This window comes from Bombyx mori, chromosome 17 (genome assembly GCF_030269925.1).
Source record: "Bombyx mori chromosome 17, ASM3026992v2".
Lineage (NCBI taxonomy): Eukaryota > Metazoa > Arthropoda > Insecta > Lepidoptera > Bombycidae > Bombyx > Bombyx mori.
In genome coordinates, this window is record NC_085123.1 from 10,287,813 (window position 1) to 10,311,205 (window position 23,393).

At 35.5% G+C, this 23,393-nt stretch overlaps 1 protein-coding gene across 1 annotated transcript in view; it reads left to right on the plus strand.

Annotated features, from left to right (window-relative positions):
* Positions 1-2,527: 2,527 nt before the first annotated feature.
* Positions 2,528-23,393, plus strand: part of LOC101739936 (protein rhomboid) — a 134,231-nt gene continuing 113,365 nt past the window's right edge. Inside the window, exons 1-5 of the mRNA XM_021352114.3 lie at positions 2,528-2,689; positions 4,424-5,017; positions 5,102-5,125; positions 5,734-5,832; positions 6,189-6,254. Of these exons, the coding sequence (XP_021207789.1) occupies positions 4,757-5,017; positions 5,102-5,125; positions 5,734-5,832; positions 6,189-6,254 (450 nt within the window). The 5' untranslated portion in view covers positions 2,528-2,689; positions 4,424-4,756. The remainder of the gene's footprint in view (positions 2,690-4,423; positions 5,018-5,101; positions 5,126-5,733; positions 5,833-6,188; positions 6,255-23,393) is intronic.

Below are 23,393 nucleotides of genomic sequence, written 5' to 3' on the forward strand. Positions count from 1 at the left end.
TCTCAATACTCACTCTTCTCTCTCACATATTATCATTCACACACTTCAACCATGTTCTTCTTTGGTCGACCTCTTCCCCTTAGGTATATCTTGTACTGCCCTTTCTATACAGCTCCTAGTAACATGCCATTTTGATAAAATAAATACAGAATTTATTTTAATCAAAATTACAAATTAATATATTCTGAATAAAAAAAGGCAAAAGTAGCTACTGAACTTTTATTTTTTTTAAGTCACAACCTTAGTTAACATTTTATCATAAATATTATGTATAATAAATTAAAAGAAATGGGTTTCATTTCATTTCGACGAAATTGGGTGAATTTAAAATAATCTCTCAATAAAATACTATAGAACTCAGATTTTAGATGTTGTACTATGTCCAACCCCAGTGGAAGTAGCCAGACTATACCGCACGTTTTGAGGATGATAGGTGAACGAATGATAGTCACTGCGTGGACTAGTTTTCATAGTACTACAGGCACATTGACCCAAGAAAGGTTAGGGTTATAGTTTCTAAAAACTGCTTGTAAAGACTTTTGGAGTCCTATACCCAGAGAAGGATCTTGATAGAACCAAAATTTTTAATTAATAATCTAGCATTTTTAATTATTTTATAGATTTTTTTTATTGCTTCGATGGGCGAACAAGCGCACGGCCCACCTGGTTTGAAGTGGTTACCAGAGCCCATAGATATTTACAATGTAAATGCGGCCACCTACCTTGAGATATGAGTTCTTAGGACTCAGTTTTTTATAGTACAATGGCTGCCCAATCCTTTAAATCGAAACGCATTACTGCTTCACGGCAGAAATAGGCAGGGTATAACCCTTACGGACTCACAAGACGTCATACCACCAGATAAGTTTTGTAAATATGTATATTTTTTATTCAAAGGAGTCAAAATATTAATTACTATTATAAAATAGAGACAATTCACTAATACGTCCCTGGAATTCACCTGAAAGTCGCCAAATTTCAATTTGAAGAAACGTCAAATTAATAAAATAAATCAATTCATCTTCCCGCTTCGAACTAATGATGAACTAATCATTCATTCCAATTTAAAGCTGTTATTCACAATTAAGACTTTAACCGCAGTCAGGTCTCAAGGTCAAGGGTCGGTTGCGGTGATCACGTCGGATGTCTTTGTGTTCCAGTAGCCTATTAACAGCAGTAGGACCGTGAGCTCGTATCTTTCATCACGTATCTTTACAATAAAAAACAATATTGTCACTGGATGAATACAATGGATACAATGTAACTAAGAAGGTTTATTTAGAACTTCTTATTAGATTTGGGATTAAGCACTACGACCCGGAAAACCCTAACAATTTATTGAATTTTTTTGCTATCAAATGAAAATGTAAATAGTGCAAACAGTTCAAACTAAAATATTGTAAATCGTGGTATGAAACATAATATTATTATTCTGTTATAATTGTCCAATTTCCTTTTTTTATCGTTTTAATACATGGACAAGCTCACGGCCCTGCTAATTTTAAACGGGTACTGAATCCCATAGACATCAAGAAAAACCGCCACCCTCCTTGAGACATAAGTTTTCTCTGCCTCACCCTTCAGACCAAAACGCCTTACTGCTTCACAACAGAAATAGACAGGGTGGTGGTTCTCGTGCTGGCTCACAAGACGTCCCACCACAAATTCTTGAAAAATGAAGAAAATACAATAGTGAAGAGAGCATTCTCTTACAACATACTGTTCAATTATGATTAGGCAAGAACCCTTTTTCATCAGACATTTTTATGGCATTGTTTGTAGCTACATTTTCCTTAGGTGAATGGGTTCCGTCGTTCATAGACATCATTCGCAACGCTAAGTACACAGCCAATCCGTTGCCCATTGCTGGGTATTCTCTACAAATGTTGTACGAAGAATGACATGTCAAGAAATACTATGGAGGGAAGTTCATTGCTTAGCCGAATGGTGCGTGGCAAAAAATATCTCTAGAAACGCACTGTGGATGAACGCAATAGTTATGGATTAGTATGGATTAAATATATTTCGGTGGCGTTAAGTGCGATAATATTCTGAATCATTGCGCGCCGTAGTATCAGCCAAAAGTAATTGGCAGCTTTTCGATGATATTCCTTCAACATTAATATGCCTTAATTTATTAGTTTGGAGTTGTCTTGTCTACAAGGAACGGTGGTCGTGGCGAGGTCGAATCAATAGGTTTTCGTAATTTCGGTTTTGCAATTTAACATAATATGTTTATTTAAATTTCATCTGATTAAAGTTTTAAAGACAGGTGGGTCTCAAACTAGTAAAATCAGTACTTATTTTATGTGAGCGTTTTACTATCAATGACACCGCGTTCTAAAGACTAAGAAACAAGTCACTGTGCAGGCCAATGTTTTAACATGAAGAGTAATGCTACCTATGAAAGGGCTCCATTCACATCCCCGCAAAGTTCTCATTACATATTTTATAGTGTGCACCCTAAGACCTCAATGGCTTCAACCCCACGACGCATGCGCAAGAAGTTGGGCGCCATTCTCGTTTCCAGCCTTAGGACTGTTTTGACGTCCTACTTATAATAAATGTACACCATGCTACAAAACGGTCTGGCCTAATGTGTTCTTGACACGAACAGTAAATTTCGTGGAAATGAAGTCCAGTGTGAAGTTTCCTTTATGATGGTGGCGTAAATTTGGTGAAAATGAAGGTAACAATTTTTTTTGGTTATGTTTTGTATTGCGGTTTGTTTTCATTCATGTTAAGGATGAGGTTATGAAATTAAAAGAATCTGACATGTAAGGGTAATCTCGTAAAAAATTAATTAACTATTGAACGTTATGATGATTGCATATATTAGATTAACATGGATGTATCTACGATGTGTAGAATCTAATTAAATACAGCCTGAAACTGTGAATGAGATTTTTTAAATTTGGTTTTGCTGTAATTCCAGTTATGTTAGCTGTATAATTTTTTTACGAATTTAACGATAATAATATATCGAACATAATATTTTTATGCAACATCATTGCATTAAAAAAAAATCGTAGTTTTCATTATTTTTATACTAATAAAGATAAGTTTATATTTTACGCTGAAAACGGAAAATCTTAAAATAAAATTCGACAAAAAAATATGATTATCACATTCAGTATTGAATACGTGGGCTTAGAATTAAGCGGGGCATGAAACTGTGTTCTGTTGCCATGACAACAACGAGAGGGTAACAGCCCCTGATGGTCTCACGTTTTCCTCCCTCAGCTGATTACCTATCTCGCTACTGAGAAAATTTTATTTGATTCCATAACAACTTTTATTCGAAGTCTGTGGGTAAATGTATCAAACTGAACTGAAAATTTAATGAATTATATAATTGCGTTGAAGAATTCTGTATAATGAAAAATTAAGTTGAATATATTTTATAATAAAACGAAAAATTGAGCGGTTAAATTTAATTCCGCGATTACCTTAAGACATGATGTTAAAAACTCAATTGTATTCTCAGTGGTCAACCCTACAAACTACAACGAAATATTGCTTCGCGACTAAATTTAGTCGGATGGTGTGCTATCCGCGCAAGGCCACATTACGCCCTATCAATCGTCACGGGCTTATGAATTACAAATCTGCCAAAATGACAATGCTTAGGTCAGAAAATGAATAGGTATTGTTTCCTGATCACGTTAGGGAAGCCCTTCTTTATTTCCGTTTCGACTTCCGGAGCCATTGATTTACACTGTCCGGAGCAGTCGCTTTACATTCGGTGTTCGTTAAGTCGACAGATTACTATGTCTATTTAATAAGGAATACTCGATAAATATTTAAGGACAATAACCTTTATACCTTTATACTTAAGTATCACTGTTGCACTGAACATAAGGTATCATATATGGTTGATATTAAAAAAGTAGTTGTAAATGAAATATTTAGTGAGAAAATTTATGAAATATTAGAAAAAATTTAACTGTTCTAATAAGATGAATTCGAATGTAAATAATTCGTGAGTTCGAGTCCTTCGTACACCCCTAGCATGTCACCCATTTTCAAAAACAGCTTTTGATAGTAGGGAGCTAATTCTACTCAAAGATCGCTTTTGTCCTGAACACAAAAGTTCTGATGAAAGATTTTGACTTCAAGGTCGTGAACATAAAATCTGTATTGTTTTAGGAAAGGTCAAATCAATTTTGTAGTGAGGGGTCCGGAGCCTTTAAATAGAGAATCAGCTTGAAGTTAAATTAAAATTATTAAAAATTCTTCGTCTATTGTAAGTCTACCCTACCACATAACGAAACTGAGCAATTCGATAATTTTTCTCTTTAAGATTTCTATAAAATATTACGTAATTTTAAATTTACTCACAATATTTCGTGTCTGGATGTTAGTTACATTTGAAATGTTTATATATAGTAATATTAATATATATCTTTATATTTTGTTACAGAATCAAAAATTTTATTATGGAAAATGCTAAACGTAGTGCCTTAATATCTTCCTATTGTACAAAACATCCTGTGAGTCCAAATAAATCGTCCATTCATTCAACGGTTCCATAAAATCTGTCCAAAGCTTAATGTACAAAGAGACTTAAAAACTGGTTAATAAGTTGTTGAAATTACCACAATATAAATATTAAAGGCTAAATAAATATCTAAATTTCGAGTAATGTTACTACAATTTTGGCCTGTCATTGTGAAATTAGTTCGAAAACCAATGAATTGTTGAATTAAAATCATAAAGTAGCCAATTCGGTGGAGTGGATGCTGTGGTCAGCAAGATGTCCGTTTGGGTGGGGAGAGGAGGCGAAGACCGGGCGGAACCAGCCGGTCCAACGTCCTCCACTCTCTTGTCGAATAACACCTCCATGGAATCCGGGATCGAAGCCGGTGTCTTACCCACAGTCACGGGATCCTTGGCATCAGCACGGGATTCTTTGGGTTCCTTATCACGCGCCGCAGAACCTCTCTATGATACAGATCACACAGATCTTGGTTCGGAATTGGACGAGGCGGAAATACGAAGGGAGTTGATGCACGATGTGAGTTTAATGTGAAACGAATTATTTAAAAAAAAAAATGTATTTCTAAAACTTCAACGACTTAATTCATTTGTTTGCTTTCAGAAATGGCGGCTACTTTTCGATCGAGTGAGTGTCTTTTGATATATTCTATATACATTCACTTCTCTAAATCTCTTGTCAAAACATTTTCAATTTCCAGCAATCTACATAAAATTTTCTCAGTGTTAGCATTTTGACAAACAATGGGTTTAAATAGTCATAAAACAGATGGAGTCTTCCTCACAACGAAGGTTCTTGTTAAAGGCTCATATTTCAAAAATTCTGTCATTTACGATCCGGAAACAAATTTCACAGAATATTCTTTGTTTTGGGCTGATTAAAATGTAGAGGGTTGTGGTATAAAATGTCCTTAGGCAGATAAAGCTCGTCGGTAGCGCCAAGGATCAAACGGTGAGTCGTCACGTACAAAACATTGAGATAATAACAAGCAAGAGATAGGGGCGCTTGTGGGTTTTTTGTTCGTCTGTTTTTGGAAATACATGAAAATATCGTAACTGAACTACGCACATGTGTGAAGTGGGAGATAGCACGTGATAATGACGTTCGGATGCTATGTTGAAAACATAATTAGATAGATGGATCTTTGTACGTGACCGTGACTGCCTACTAAAATATTTTAAATACGTTCTTAAGAAACATAACAATTGGGTTGTTAACTCAATGCTTTATTGCAGTTCGATCCAGAGGGTTTTGGCGAGATCCCGTGGCCAGACTTTCTACAAACACTTCAACATCCTGATTTTATAGCACAGGTCCCGACTCATAAAAGAGAGGCAAGTACAGGAATAGTACTTTTTATTTATTTATTTTTATTGGTTATATGATTAGATGAGTTCACAGCTCACCTAGTGTTAAGTGGTTACTGGAGCCCATAGACATCTACAATGTAAATGCGCCACCCACCTTGATATATTATAAGTTCTAACGTCTCAGTATAGTTATAACGGCTACCCTACCATTCAAACTAAACGTATTACTAAGGCAGAAATAGGCGGAGTATTATATGATAGGTATAACTTATTATCATAGGTTAGTTTCTATAGTTCGTACAGTAAAATAGAAATAAAGTTTGTATTAAATGGTTGTACTCTAGAAAATAATTAATAAAGATAGTTATTATTATTTTCAGATCCTTTTAGATAAAGCTCAATGTTCGAAAACTAGTGCTATAACATTCCAAGAGTTCGTGAATGTGGTAAGTATATGTACATATGTATATTGAAAACAATTAGAAGAAGAACAAGCAAATCAAAACCTTTATAATTATAATTGTAATCGAAGTTATTACCTTCGATAAAGAGTGGTATTTGATATGTAAAATTGACTTTTTTATGCTGGTATACCACATGCCTATCTATACCGTCGCTATATACCTTTACAGTGGGTTAGGTTATGTCCCACCGCCTCCCACTTTACAAGATAACTAAATTAAGATGCAACATCGATTACGGTCGAGTCTTAACAAAACCAAGACGTCTCACAAAAATAAAAACACGAATCGACTTAAGTTATACTGAGCGAGATTCAAATTCAAAACATAAAGGTGTCTAAACGCAAACCACAAAGTTAAGTCACTTGAAGCCAGTGTCCAAAAAGCATTCCTTATCGGGTCCTACTGTCGGTTCTCGAAAGTCGATAAGGTCTTCCACGATTTATTAGGTAGACATTTATTTTTGTATGGTTAAATATATTATCTTAAATACGTATTAACACTGAGCACGGTCGTTTATTAGGAATTTATTTTTTATTTTGATAAGATCTTAAAAGGATTTCTACTCGATTCATTTTAATTTTATCTTCGGGTTAAACTAATTTCATTTTATTTCGATGTTAGATACAAAGAGTACTTTTGAAGTTCTTTATCAGTTAATCGTAATTTACGGGAATTCGTAATTAATTTTGCCAATAAATTTTGATGACAACAGCTTAAACAAAATTAAGAAATGAAGAGTCTTTTTTTCGTACTTAATAAAGAAACGGAATTTACGAGCTGTTTGAAATAATTAGGCAAAAGGATCAACCGTAATTTATCAACTTAATGTACGAATACGCCAGATACGAGTGATCATCCAATTAATCTGGTCAACAGGGTTAGAAGATATTTTTAATAATATTTACATAAAGGAATTTTAAGGAGCACTTTAAGCTGACCTAATGCGGTACGTGAAATATATCCTTAAGTCTTTATTAATTAAGTTATTTGAAAGGATCGAGTCTTAATTTTATATAAAATTTTATATTAATTTGTGTTTGAATACGATTAAAAGAAAATACTTATTAGAACTGTCTCAGTTTTAATTAGCGTTTTTATTATATAAAAAATTAAACCAGTTTGCTCTTCTTTTTTTGAATAAACGTCATTGTTTGTATTATTAAGGTCTTAAAGGTCAGAATACTACACTATATATTTTTTTCTATCTATCTATTTTATGGTTAATGTTGTCTTATGGAAAACGGTATATGTCTTCTATTTGACATCCTTATCGTACTGAGTATTGACGGAGTAGGCACATGTTCTCATGTTATAAATTAATTTGCCTTGCTTGTGGGGATGTTGGTGATCTTAATCATATTTTCTTTGCCTGCCCTTTGAATGACGTTTTCTCCTTTTATCTCGCCTCCATCCGTGTTCCATTTCTATCACACTTCTATCAAATCACTTCTTTCAGGTTCTAATTCTGATATATATACAGCTTTATCTATTTTCCTGTTAAATAATAATTTGAAATTATAAATCTTTTTATCTATACTATCATAGTTATCCTATTCCTATTCCTTTTCCAATTCCGTGAGTAATGTCCTTTTAAATCGTGATAAGCGTTTCCCTGTTTTTGTCAGGGGCATATGCGAAAACCGCGCGATGCCAATTTAAAAAAAAAAGAAAATTAATTTACCTAAGGTTACGATATTTAAAGCAGACGAGTAAGACGGTAAGACGCTCGGTGTCATTGTGTCGAGTGTTGCAAATATGTATATCATGGTTCGAATCTTGGTATCAGTTTTTGTACCGTATACCGTAATACGTATCTAACTCACTTTTTTATTTCATAGATGGGTAGACGAGCTCACAGCCCACCTGGTGTTAAGTGGCTACCGGAGCCCATAGACATCTATAACGTAACCCACCTTGAGATATGAGTTCTAAGGTCTCAGTATAGTTACAACGGCTGCCTCACCCTTCAAACCGAAACGCATTATTGCTTCACGGCCGAAATAGGCAGGGTGGTATCTACCCATGGGGACTCACAATAGGTCCTCCCACCAGTTCACCAACTGCTCCGCGTTTTAAAGAAGCAATAGACTCATCGACCTTATTTCTCCATACAGGCCGTCAGGTTCATCTATCCATCTAGGAAAATGAAAGAAAAAAACCATAATAACATTGACATTATGTGTATAATGTTACTTCATTTGCTTATATAACTATTAACTAAAGATTTATAATTATAACCAATAGATTTCGTGACTCGAATTAATTTATTTTTATAATAATATATGCATATTTAATATTGGACTGGTTTCCGTAACCTGATGATGGTGACGATCTTTTGTAATAGATAAATAAAACAACAACAAAAAATACATGAATTTCCGTACTTATTGAGAGATTATCGAGCTGTATGTGTGTCTAATATTGGATAAATCAAAACATTTATGTGTTCAAAATACTATATCTCTATACAAATTAGGTTAATTTAAAAAGGTAAGACCTAAAAAAAAAACAAAATATTGAAATGATTTTACATGAGACACATTTATTAAGTAGAATGTTTCGTTATTCATGTTCGGGCGTATGCAAATAAAAATGTGCCATCCGAATTATTACTGTATTAGTAAAATAATTTAAATCCTAAATTGAAATTGTGAATTCGAAGTGTTTTTGTACGCGTCGTTGTCAAGTTCATTCTTGGTTTCATCGAATATGATTTCACGTACAATTGTGTTTACAGTCGTAAATCAAAATTAAATTCGACGTATAAAGAGACAACGAGGGACACAGGGTCGTGGGCGGCTGTGATGTGGCATTCTTATGCTAATCCGGGCAAGGCACACGAACGGGGTGGGCTAAATTGTTATTTATATTGTCACCTCGCGCTTTTTTGTTTGGACCTACCAAAACTGAGCTAAATTACTGGCTGACTTCATTGCAAAGATATCTCCGGCTATAAATAAAAGAAAATGGCGCACATATTCTTGTTTTCATTTTTGGTAGTATATTTTAAATTTAGAGCAAGCAATAATATCGATTTCGACTCAAATGTATTTGTAATTATTTTAAGACGTAAATATTATTTGGTTATTAAGATTTTTTTTCCGAAATACCATACGTGTATATTGATCAAGTCGTTTACACATTTAAATAGCTGAACTGACATACGTCAAAGTAATAAATAAATTAATCATCGGGAACATTTAACCTTAAACTGGAATTATCTGTTTAATCACCGAATGTTTACCCGTTGACCCCGTTGTGGGATTTGAACCCACCACTCACAGTCCAACAGTCAGCGCTAGCTATGACACCAACGATTCAGACACTATAATGTAAACACACTTTAATAGGAGTAGTATGATTGATGTTCAAACGCGGCGCTGACTAGAACGGAGGCTTTTAGGGGGAACTGCAGTTGGCAAAGCAATTTCCTAACCGGAAATTAGCCCACTCAATGTCTTTAAGTTATCTTTCACATTTATATTATATGTATGTATGTATGTATATATGCACCATAAATAGTATTCATCTTCTATTTTTGATACTGAACGTTTTTCTAAAAGCCAAAAAGATTTGATTTTGTTTAAAATGCAAATTATCTATACATTTTACAATTGTAGGCTTAATAAATATTAACTACTTATAAAACATTTAAATTGAGACATTCAGTAGAATATTCGGTATTAATTCAACGACCATTAAGCATAAAGAGGCAACGTCCAAACATACCTGTGTTGGATCACAAAAAATCTTTGAGTGTACCGCGTTCCCTTAATCAATTTATGGGGCGCTAACTGGAACACGGAAAATGTATTAAAGCATGCTGTGGGAACGAGCCGCACGCCAAACATAGTTTCAAAACACTAATACTGTTAAATTATCACCCTTAAAATGATATCCTTTTATAGATTTTTATATTGTTTACTGGTGGTAGGAGCTCTTGTGAATCCGCACGGGTAGGTACCACCGCCCCGCCTATTTCTGCCGTGAAGTAGTAATGCGTTTCGGTTTGAAGGGTGGGACAGCCGTTGTGACTATACTGAGACCTTAGAACTATATCTCAAGATGTGTGACGCATTTACGTTGTAGATGTCTATGGGCTCCAGTAACCACTTAACACCAGGTGGGCTGTGAGCTCGTCCACACAACTAAGCAATAAAAAAAAAAAGATAGAATAAATGATAAAGGTTTTCCAGTTTTAGACGACAACAGTTTTCGAATGTGGATCGAATTGTTTCTATATGAAGTCTACGAACTTTGGGGTAGTAAACAAAATGAAATACAAAGAAAAACAAACTAGACTACGTTGCGTTTCAAATCCACATTGGGAACAAAAACAATTACTTAATAAAACACACCTCAATCAAAATTAATTGCTTTACGCATTAATCTCTTTATCTACCCTCACCTACAAAACAACGTGTCCGATCTCCAAGGTAATGGAAGCAATCATTTCAGATAAGATCCATCTAATGTGAGAAAAGGTGGACGTTCCGTTTGGATCGTTAATTTAATTTGAAATAATAAAAGTTATATCTATCATTTATCACTTTCGACAAATTTATTTTTAAATGCCCACTTTGAAGTCCTTATCTGTGACTGGTCAGCATTGTGGGGGACAAAAAGAAAGGTCGCTTATAAATAAACATAGGCGTGCCTTGTCAGCGAGGCGTCAACTCATGTATATCATGTAATTGTTGCTAAACGACAATGTATTGCAATTACATATTTACTCGTAATTAATAAAGTCGTTACTGCCAATTAAATATGATATCCACCTGACTGTTTTTTTTTTCTTATATTTATTAATGAGTAATTATTTACACGGCCCACCTAGTGCGAAGTATTGTTTGGGAGCGTCACAGAGTGGTCTTAGATACTTCCCGATGAATTCATCTGATCCACTCTCGGTGTTGTTGCACGCTTCTAATAATTCTATGAGACGTGTACACATAGGTTAGTATACCTACTTGTCGAAGAGTTCGAAGTAATGCTAATGAATTGACTTCCACGGTGAAGGAATAACATCGTGTAATAAAAAGCAAACTCGCAAAACTATATTTGCGTAATTACTGGTAGTATGACCTCTGGTGAGTCCGCGCGGGTAGGTACCACCACCCTACCTATTTCTGCCGTGAAGCAGTAATGCGTTTCGGTTTGAAGGGTGGGCCAGCCGTTGTAACTATACTTGAGACCTTAGAACTTATATCTCAAGATGGGTGGCGCATTTACGTTGTAGATGTCTATAGGCTCCAGTAACCACCAGGTGGACTGTGAGCTCGTCCACCCATCTAAGCATTTAAAAAAAAGTTAGCCCATGGTATCAGCGCACTGAATTTCTCAGCGGGTCTCGATTTTGATCCATGTAGTAGCTGAATTCGCAAAATGTTAGAAGCTTGGACTGTTGTGAACAACAATAATATTAATTAGTAAATGACTATTAAGACTTAAATAGCACTTTTCTTCTGTACCTATTTAATTAATTGTACGATTGTTTTTTTGACATAATTTCGCAAAAGTTATTCGGATCCGAGAATAGTACACGTTTATCTTGATTTATCAACACCATTAGGTGATAAAAAATAAATAAGAAAGACGTCACCGGGAAAAAATACCGGAGCGAGTACCTAATTCGTTAGCAGGTCCTGTCGCGGGGCACATTCCATCGTCGAGTAAGTTTTCGTGTTCAGTCTGACTGTCCGTCCGTAACTCACACGGTATCGGTGCCATCTAAATTGAGATTTTATTGACGATTACTGTTCTAGCGACGGTATCGTTGCGATCTTGGCGCCCGCTCGGCTTGACCGTGCCGGCCTCGCTTTGATCCCACCCCTGTTGAAATGTTCATATTAACCTGAACCCGACGAAGATTTTACGACTGTTTTAGATGGCGTTGGTTTTAATCGCATAGTTTCAAGGTACCTAGATTTCCAATCTCCCGAGATTGCGCTACCGACAATGCAAGACATGATATTTTATTCGCAACGAGGGTACGTTCCTGTCTATTAAAAATGTTGCAAGTTTTAATTCCCACTAATATGAATATATTCCTTCTGTGTTTGTTCGTCTTTTCGTAAATCTATTAACAATTTTATCTATTTTAAATTTATGTGAAACTATTTATACGAGGTATAAATAAACCGTTTACAAAACTTTATTTTGTAATATCATGATAAAAGTACGTAGATCGATCTTGGGGTAGGTTTTATTAACTTCGTTGATCCCGGTTCTCCACTCGGGAGAGGATCCGAAATCTATCAAGGGAGCGCAAGGATGCCAATATATTAAGTCGTGAAGATCTTGTAGGAGATTTTGTCGATACCCCAAAAAAAACAGTTTTACTGGTTACAATTTAATTTCAATTCAGGATTCACGAAGGGCGTTAATTAAATCAGTGTATCTGCGGACTTTTGTAAACGCCGCTAGTATGCAACCACCAAGTGGGCCATGAACTCAATTGTCTAAACATAGCGATAAAAAGAAAAACTACTATTTCTTTTGTTTTTGAAGTAGTTACAGGGGATCATAGACTTTACAACGGGAATGCTGACATTTATTTTAAACTAGAGGTGGAAGGTTATACTGAAAAATGGCTTCTGCCAAGTCAACGCCAAAGTCCCACTCTTCACTCTGTAACTCATGACTATAGTTCGCGCTAGCCACGAGGATGGAACCTGGCATTGGGGATGAACGTTAACCCTACCACCAGTAAAAAGTTGTTGGTCTTATGAACTATCGCATATTAGTACTACTCTTCGTTTTTCAGTTTGTAAGTTAAGGTAGCGTTATTATAATGTGAATAATTTGGACCATATCCGGTTTCAAGAAAATTGCTGCAATAAAAACGATGGCCGAAAATATATTTTAGGCCATCTCTCCGCGAGCTAATGTGATCGGGAGGGACAATATCCATGATTGAGAGGTCTCCGTAGCGAATCAACATCGGGGGTTGGACGTTGATGGCTCGTGTAATCGTAATATTTTTTATAAGACCACACCGAAGTAAATTTACAGTAATTTCACGCGCGGTGAGTTCACACGCACCTGTGCCCTTTACCTCAGTTTGTTTACGTTGTTCCAACAAAAGAGTTTAGTATTAATGTATAAATTTAATGTCCTAGTGTGACGAAATCGTAGCTATCAAATAATTACTAAAAACATAAAACCTTCTCAAAAACACGTTTAACACGAAGCTTCCTTCTCTACTAGGGTGGTAGAAAATAACGCTGGCGCCAGATGAAATTGAACACAATTTAAGTGTTCAATGTTAAGTTTAGTCTGGGAATAAATTAATTGAAATAATATGCGTTAATTTAAATACGGGTAGGCATACGTTTTGCGCGGAATACAATAATCGGAAACACAGCGAATACAAACAAGACTCATTAATGCATTCCATAAACTTTGTCGGCTTCGTAATATAAGGATATGACAAGGTAACGTAATTTAAGGATATGATAATATTAAGTCACGGATATGCTCATCGGAACGAAAATAGATAAATGTTAGTTGACAATGACATTCATATTAGCCTCGGTGAATGAACTGCCGCGAATATGTGGAGGTGTCGATCGTAAAGATTCCTAAACGGGCCCCCTCGATGATGGCATGGGACCGGTGACATCACCCAGTAACAACAACACCCAACATTAGTCCAAATAGGAGCCGGCCAGCCGCGTCCGACAACAACAAGTGGCATTTAAAATAAGAAATTGAGATCCAAAAAAGCATAATAAAACAATTCGACAGTTAAGTGAGAACAAGGCGAGTTGTCGGTGGAATGCCGTTCTCTATATTTAGCGAGCTCGTTTGCGTTGTTTCGAAATGAATGATATTATATGAAGTGGCAGAAGTCGAGAGGCCTATAAATTAGCAGATTATCGATCTGTATCACCTGTCGATGCCCACGCGCACGCGACTCATAACAAACAGCACAGCCCTATACGTTGAGTGCTGATAAGTGAGCTACTACTCAGTTTAACGCTGCCGTTTCAAACACATTTCACTAGCGTCTGCTGCAGCACTCAAGTAAATAAACATCTTAATTATCCGATTTAAGGAACTTTCTCAATTATTGTTTAGCCACCACTTTCTAATCATTATTTACAAACCTGTATCCTGTGTGTTATCGTGCCGCGCACGTTCACGCGTCCGATTGAGAAATAAGACAAGGCCAGTGCCAGACGCATCCCGGGCTAAATATTTACAGTGCGACTGTGAGGAAACATAAATAGTCCACGTCCGACAGTATTCGTTAGTTGTTAATTGTATTCGTCATGATGCTGTGATCGACAGTAAGATACATACTCATCTGAAACGCTACCCCGCATTTATTTGATTGACAGCTTTGGCGATTCTAAAATTGTAAAAGTCGTTTTACATTCGCTGATTCTTAGAAATCACGCATTAAATATTAATAGAGATGGGACAGGAAATAAAGCAATCCATTAAATGAAGCGAGGTGCATTTGTAATGGGAATGCTCACAAGCGCAAATTATTAGTGATAGCTATGCCTACAAAATAAATATAGGGTTAAACGCCCATACTAGCAACGCCAGCGTGCATTTGACGTCCAGATAATAACATGTGTCGTGGCTTTACTGACAATTAACCGAGGTTCCCAGGGAGCCAATTAAAAGGAGCACTGGATTCGAACTTCTCAAAGCCAAAGAATGTACGATAGTGTTTATTTCCCTTTAAAATTAGTACAAGATGGTGATTTAGTATTTCGTAGCTCTCTAAAACATACCAGGTGAACGTTCCCGAAAACGAAGATAAGTCAAAAAGATGCATAATTCGAAAAAAAAGCAAGAAAAAGTCGTACATAAAAATTTAACTTACTATTGTTTTTCGATTTCGTGTAATATAGCGTGTCTTACTCGTAACTATCCAAGAACTACCACTTTGCTGTAAATCCGTTAGTATGTAAAATCACGAACAAAGCTCGTTTAAGCATTTTTGCGTAACCAAGTAACAATCTTCCAAACATTTATATTATTAGTAAAAATTAGCACAGATTCCAAATTATGGGTGAATTATACATAAAATATATTTTGAAAAATGAAAGTTACGCCAAACTATGTATTAAAATTTAATCGGATACAAACTTCTTTGTAAATTTTAGTATTATGTTAACTTTAAATAACTTCTATAACAATGTTAATGTGAGAGGGAATGATAACAATCTTTTGTATTATCTGCTTTAATTTGTAGTTGCCTCACACGGGATGATTCTGTATGAACTTTCACAAGATCTATATATTTTTATTATGACTTATCTGCCTTCTCCACGATTTGCGTTCCGCTTAATAATTCGAAGCGACGCCGATTTGATATTGGATACTTATTAATAATTAAATATTTACCGACGTTACATTGTGATTAATGTCACATTGTATTTTTTCATTATCTTCGCCAAATTCAAAATGTGAAATTAAAATATGTACTCGCGGTAAAATAAAGTAAAATTTATACAGACTTATGTCTTAAAGATGTTCATGATGCGATGACCTCTTTTAAAAACAAAACGAGTAGGTAGGTACGTGACAAAGTCGATGAAATTATTTTTTTCGTTTAACATTAAAAACTTTCAATTGGTGAATGTTTCTCTTGCCCATTTAAAATTACAAATGACATAAGTTTGTAAAACCATGTCACCGCCCACATGTTACATCCATACAAAAAGTACTTATGCGTAAAAATGAAGCGAAGTGAATGAAGTGAAAAAGTCCACCGGATTACTTAGTTGTAATTATCGAGTTTACATCGACAAATTAAATAAGTAAAAACTTCATTTTCAGTGTAGAAAAACTCGCTGAATTTCATTAGATATGGCCTAATGAGTTTGTATGTATACAGGTGAAATCCAGTCACGCTCTGCCGTAACTGTCGTTCATTTTATGAAAAACCTCTTTTCCTTGAAACTACTTGGAACAAAACTTATAGCACGTTGATTGTTCCACATTTATAGTCTCTGTGGTATTTTGATGTATGCATAATCTTATTACACAGTGAATTTTCATCAAAATCCGTCTTGCAGTTTTTGCGTGAAAGACCATCAAGCAGTGTTACTCACAATTTTTCCAATTTATAAGATCGGATAAATTCGTGTAATAAAAATATTCTTGGTATCGTTGAATTATTATTATTTATTTAATCACCTTACAGATAACTGCATGGTAAGTGGTTATTAAAACATATTAATATTCATATACATATCGTCGACTACTACTTGCTAAAAGGCTTACTACCTTTTAAGGCAGAGCGTATGATCGTTACGCGGTAAAACCAAACGAAATCTAAAATTCTATTCGATGTATCCATTTAATATATATGTCAATAACACCTATACAAAAAAATAACGATATTCTTATATAATGTTATTAAGTTATTTAAATACTAGCTTTTGCCCGCAACTTCCTCCGCGTGGAATAGTTACTTTGGCTTAACGCTAAATTTTACCCCCACTTCATTTACGTAGAAAGTGAAAATATTTTTGAATTATATAATGTTAAGGAGCTATTTAAACCCCTATTTTGAAACATTCTTTATTCGTGCTCCACATGTATTGGCCTTGCCGTGATGTTAGCCTTCCTCAATAAATGAGCTATCTAACACTGAAAGAATTTTTCAAATCGAACCAGTTGTTCCTGAGATTAGCGCGTTCCAACAAACAAATTGTTCAGCTTTATAATATTTTAAATAAGTATAGGTATTGGTGTAATCAAGAAAACATGCCTACCATGACAATTTTTGGTTGAAGCCGCGCCCGAAAAGCAGAAAATAACAACAGCATTAAATTGTTACATTTTGTGATATTTAATATATTCGTCGATAAGGATTTTTTTAGTTATTGGCATTAATTAAATTATTAACATCCATAAATATCAGACAAAGTAAAGTCTTGTACACCTATAATTCAACAATTTAAACTAGTAGTTCCACCGATGCATGTTTGAGCATTGTGTTAGTGCGGCCTCCGCCCTCGTAGCTTTCTCACGCCCACGGTCCAGCCTGGCCTTTCTTCTTTATTGCTCGCTGATTCATTTGGAAAATATATTACGGTACAATTAAGAATACTATAATGTTAAAAACTTTACAACATGCAAGATATTCTGTTCTATTCATATTGTAAATTAATATTTGCACAGCACAATGAGCAATGTTTCGAACAATCAATAAAGGCATATGAGATTATCCAAATATCTGAAGCCTTATACTTAATTAATCTCGTAATGAAAAATTACAATTCCATTACACTTTAGGCATTTTGAATAAGTAGGGAAACTTGTAAATGTATCAATAATTTAAATTAATATTTACTTCGTTTTTCGCGAGTTGTAAACGTAATTAAAACTAATTTTACGGAATAAAATCTTCTTATTTTTATTTTCTATAATATAATATTATATTTTCGGATTTTTTAACATTTTACAGTTTTGGTGGTGATAAACAATTAAGGTGTGATTCGTCGACAGTTAAATATTTTGTGTACTACTTTCTAATATAAGTTATTTATCAAGGTGTAAATGTAGTTTCAAATTAAGCCCGTTTACTACAGATACATATTTCTATGAAGACAACAGAAACACATAATCTAAAACATCTGTAATAATCAAGATATTGCAAATTCTAACGAAAGTAAATATCTTGATTTGAAATGACACATAAAAGTTGCTCAAATAATTAAGGGCGTGAATTATAGCCACCCATGTCGGTATGCTTAATCTTTTTTACTAAGAAAATATACATAATGAAGCACCGGAGGTCTCCACAACGTGTAATTGTAACGGCTGCTTAATGTGTTGCTTATTTTTCTGTGACGTAAATAGATGCTTTTGTTGCATTTTAGCAAAGAGATTTATAGTTTTATAAAAGGTACTTAGAGCACGGTGTGGTCCGTTTGTGTCTAATCCGATAATTCTTTACAATTTCAACGGCATGTTAAGAACGAAGGCGATGCGAACACCGGATCTGGTAGTTTTGCGGCCGCTTATTCATCTTTGATTCTTTGTATAAGTGTTGAACGAATGATTTCTATAGATTTTCCGAATTGCAGTGATTCTAGAAAATTAAAATAAATATTAACAACAACAACAATTAAGAATAAGGAGACAACAATAGACAGATATACTTGGAAAAACAAAATTGAAATTAAATTTATTAGACTGGATAATATAATAATCTGTTCTATTTATTAATCAGATAATATGTACCTATTATTTTCGAACTTGAACATACACATTTACGATCACCGTAGTATAGTCACATTATTTACCTATCTCACTTATTTCTGGACTACCTATTTCTTCTTATGATAACACAGCCCACTGAATTTCTCGCTGGATCTTCTCAGTGGGTCGCGATTTCGATCCGGTGGCAGATTCAGCGAAGCGCTGTTCTTGCTAGGGCAGATGTTAGCAAAGTCTCTCAAACTGAGCCCCGTGAGCTCGCCTACACAACCGGTGAAGCTACTATCACCTTTTGAGGTTACTAAGATTTGATAGACAAAAATATATCATGATAATGGTCGTAGGGCATGTGATAGGATGTGCCCTCGACTTTTAATATACTGTACATTTGTGCTACAAAGAAACTCTATGAAGACTATGTCAAAAGATTTTTATTTATTGTGTATGTGTAGTGTATTGTGGTTATTGAGCCCATAGACATCTACAACGTAAATGCCGGCACCTAAACTGAGATATGCGGTCTCAGTTTTTACAGTACATTTTGAGCCATGAATTGATGATACAAGATCAGTTTTCTTGTAGGGCTCGTTCTATTCCCCGGTCATAAAAATATCCATTCAACGGGTCAGATTGAGACTTCTACCGAGCACATGACTCGTTTAAAGTAATTTCTCATGTAAGGTAAGTGGAATATGTGAGCACCGGGATTCACCGACAAAGACCCCGGGGGGCGCCCACCGCTGCACGCTGCGTGTGCCTTCTGCTCACCCACTGTCATACGATAATAACATGACACTTTCGGAATTACTGATGCTACCTCTTTATATCCTTGCTTATAAAAATAATAAAGACATCTATTTTTTCTGATGGATAGAATAGTTTTTATCGAACGTTATTTGTTATTTAAAGAGCTCAATAAACTGAATTCATAGGAATGTAATTTTTAGTAAAAAAAAATATTGCTTATATGGGTGGACGAGCTCCCAGCCCACCTGGTGTTAAGTGGTTACTGGAGCCCATAGACGTCTACAACGTAAATGCGCCACCCACCTTGAGATATAAGTTCTAAGGTCTCAGTATAGTTATAACGGCTGCCCCACCCTTCAAACCGAAACGCACTACTGCTTCACGGCAGAAATAGGCAGGGTCATGGTGCGGACTGCGGACTTACAAGAGGTCCTACCACCAGTAAATTTGTTGTTTTTAGACAAAAATCCTTTTTGGAGTTGAACATAAAACGCTTATTTTTATAATGTACGGTGCACTAATCACCAAACATAGCAACAAGTGTGTGATTTAACTTATTATCCTTTTAGACAATACATTGAGTTTTCCATCAATGAATTTCATTTACCATTCAAATGATGTATGATTTACAAAATAAACGTTTTATAACATTTTTGTCACTAATTAATTTACAATGTTAAATTGACAAACAATAAAAAAAAAGGTTAGTAAAAAAAATGATGGTTTTTGCGAAAGTATGCTACACGGTGATGTGCGATTTTAGCCATGTCTTCTAGGTTATTGTACGTTTTCTGCATTATACGCGCAGAAGAGCCCACACGATCGATTTCGTATTAAGCGATTACCAGAATTCACAGTAATATATAAACACACACAGCATAGAACCGCCACAATCAAGGTTAAAGTCTCTAATTGTCATGTAGAAATATGGAAAACGCTCGGACTCATAGCGATTCAAAAGGCATGTATAACTGTTCTGTAAAGCGAAGTAAGAAATCTAATTTGAATCGCATCCTTGAACAAACGTTGACCAACAAAAAACTACAGTTGAAGTGATCACGAACGATTATTGTCGTAAGAAATAGACCTGATGGTGACGGTGGGGTCGTTTGCCGCGACCGGTCGCGTAGGCTCATATTTTGGGCCCAGCCTCCTACACAACTTTATCTATTGTCTACCCACATGTGTAGCCAACTTACAGACTTGAGGTCACTTTATCGAGCACACGTGACGTGCAATTAAATAATGTTCACTAATGATTGGAAACCTTATTAGAAAAACGCTTTATTTTTATGTAGATTTTAATTTGAATTCTTAAAACAGTGTTTTATGAGTTTAGTTAACATTCGTATTATTTAAGCATTCATTATCAGCTGCTTTTTTTTTTGCCTAAGCTGATGGTCTAGGTAGCCCATATCAGCGTCACCGGGCTAGTAGGTGAGCTCACGGGGCCCAAACCTGAGGTTGTTGCTAACATGAACCCTAACAAGAGCCGTGCTTCGCAGAATCTACCGCCGGATCGGAAACGCGACCCATTGAGAAGATCCGGCGAGAAACTCAGTGGACTGTGTCTGTGGGTTAATTTGCACGTCGAGCCCTCGTCGCAAGCGAATCATGACCGGTGCTTGGGGTACCTAAAAGCACATCGGCAATGTAGTTACCGGCGGCCACGATGAGAGGGTTCTCGTGGTGCCGCTTTGTCGAAATGGTTGGTTAGATGATGGGCGATCGAGCACTCTATGCACACAACCGACTCATACACGAAATCGAAGTTTCACTTTGCATGATTATTGCGCTATACTCGTAGTTAAATGTCTAGTACTAGTGGTAGGACCTCTTATGAATCCGCACGGGTAGATACCACCGCGCCATCTATTTCTACCGTGAAGCAGCAATGCGTTTCGGTTTGAAGGGTGGAGTAGCCGTTGTAATACTGAGACCTTAGAACTATATCTCAAGGTGGGTGGGGCATTCACGTTGTAGATGTCTATGGGCTCCAGTAACCACTTAACACCAGGTGGGCTGTGGTGAGCTCCTCCACCCATCTAAGCAATAAAAAAAAAGTAGCATAACAATTTTTTTTCGATGGTTTTTTCGTTTACGCCGATTCTTCAAATTTATGTGATGTTTCTAAGTGCTGTGAGCTTTCTCTTTCTGAAAAAAAAAGTTGATGCAACTAATCGGTATGTCGACACAATTTCTATGAAGTCGTCAACGCTACAAAATTGATTCAGCGGCGGTCAATAGATGTGATTTACTGCTTCGTGACAGCAGGTGCGAGAGTTGAGCCAAAACGTGAAACGTAAAATATTACAGAAGGCTCATTTCGAAATGATTTAAAAACCAAATTATTAAGAAATTAATAACACGTAAACAATTCTTCTGGTCTAAATACTATTGTCAATATAGAATTAAATAAAAGACGTTGATGAGTAATTTGATTGTAAAAACGACTACTGGAATAATAACGCGGATTATGCCTCAGCTCATTTGAATAGTGTTTCAAATAGTAACTTATAGCCCTGATCGTGTAATCCTTCTCTAGAACGAATTATTTTTGTACATATCCCGGATCAGTAGCGACATGCAGCTCGATCGATTATTTACAAATAATCCGATAGCTCGAACGTAACCGGACTTTTAGTCTATTCTTCAGTCACGTCTTTAGAAAAAAAAAAAATCGTAAAAGTCGTGCGGAAAGCCTTCGTCAGCTTCACATCCGTGTTCCAATTCGTTTAAAGAAATTTTCTCAGCTCTTAACAATCTTCCCATGGAAGTGAAAACATAAAAAAAAAACAAATAAACTCAGCTGCTGCAATCGCGTGTAGTAAAAAAAATTGGTGATTCATAATTCAGGATGCTGTCTGGAAGGTCTTTTCATAAACAAGCAAATTGCGCAGTATATTGCACGATAAATAACTGATCTCTCGATATACTTGGCATGAATAAGTTCATTGTTTTATGTAGGTTCGATTTAACGCTACCAAAATAGCTAACTATATCATTTATCTATGTTAATCCCATTTAAAAGAATGTTAATTTGACTAAAGACACATTTCCACAAAATCAAATGTTCAAAATTTTAATTTGGAAGTGTTTGGTCCTTAGGTATGCGTGGATATTATATGTGTTTAAATAATTTATTTAAAAATTATAATCTCGAAACGAAAAATACAACAAAACCATAGACGAATACGCGTTTAAGCTACTTTTCGCTTTTGATGACATTTGATTTCAAATTAATTAAAATTATGTTCAGAAAGTTCACTATTGCATACAAAGTGTTGGTAAGTCCACACTAATTATAATAGGAATAAAGTCTTCAATAATTTATTAAAATATGTATAATTTATTTTTTCGAGAAGGATCCGTGAACCGATTATCGCTAACAAGGTGGTCCTGACGCCATGCTGTCTCGTTCTCGCATTTACGTTTCCAATAATTATGTATCTCTTTTTGTTAATGTGATTATGGATTAATAAAAAATACTATTTAAGAAAAGCTTTGTTTGAAACGTTATTTCTTTTTTAAAGGAAAACACTGCCTTGTTCAGTATTTTATTGATTTAATTATTAAACAAACAAATTTGTAATTGTATTTTTTTTTTAACAATTACTAATCGATAATTATATAATTAGGCTAACGAACATACGTATTGTAATTTCAAATATTTCGTTATTTATCTATTGAATAAATGTGTGAACGAGCTCATAGCCTGAAAATGATTATCGGAACCTATGGACATCGTAACGTGAATACCGTCACACACCTTGAGACCTCACGTCCTTACGGATCCATCAAATCCAATAACCTTTGCATTAAACGTCTTCAGCTCTAACACTAGGAGCAAGCTTAGGGACTGCGGTAACCGTACTCGTCGGACTCCACAAGGAGGTTGACGTGCAACGTTACCCATGCATCAGCCCGCTCGCTGAGTTCTCGCCGGATCTTCTCAGCGGGACGTGATTCCGATCCGGTAGTAGATTCATTCACTAAGCAGTGATCTCGAGTGCTCTTGAGCTGTTAGGTCTCCTTTGGAGGCGCTCGAGCAGTTGTTAGCAAATACCACCCTACCTGGCTGAGTCTTTGCTCCCCCACATGTCCTGGTGAAACTAGAAAGGCCTCCAAGCCACCAGTAATCCTTCTTGAAAAAGCTATTAGTATATCCCATATTAATAATAA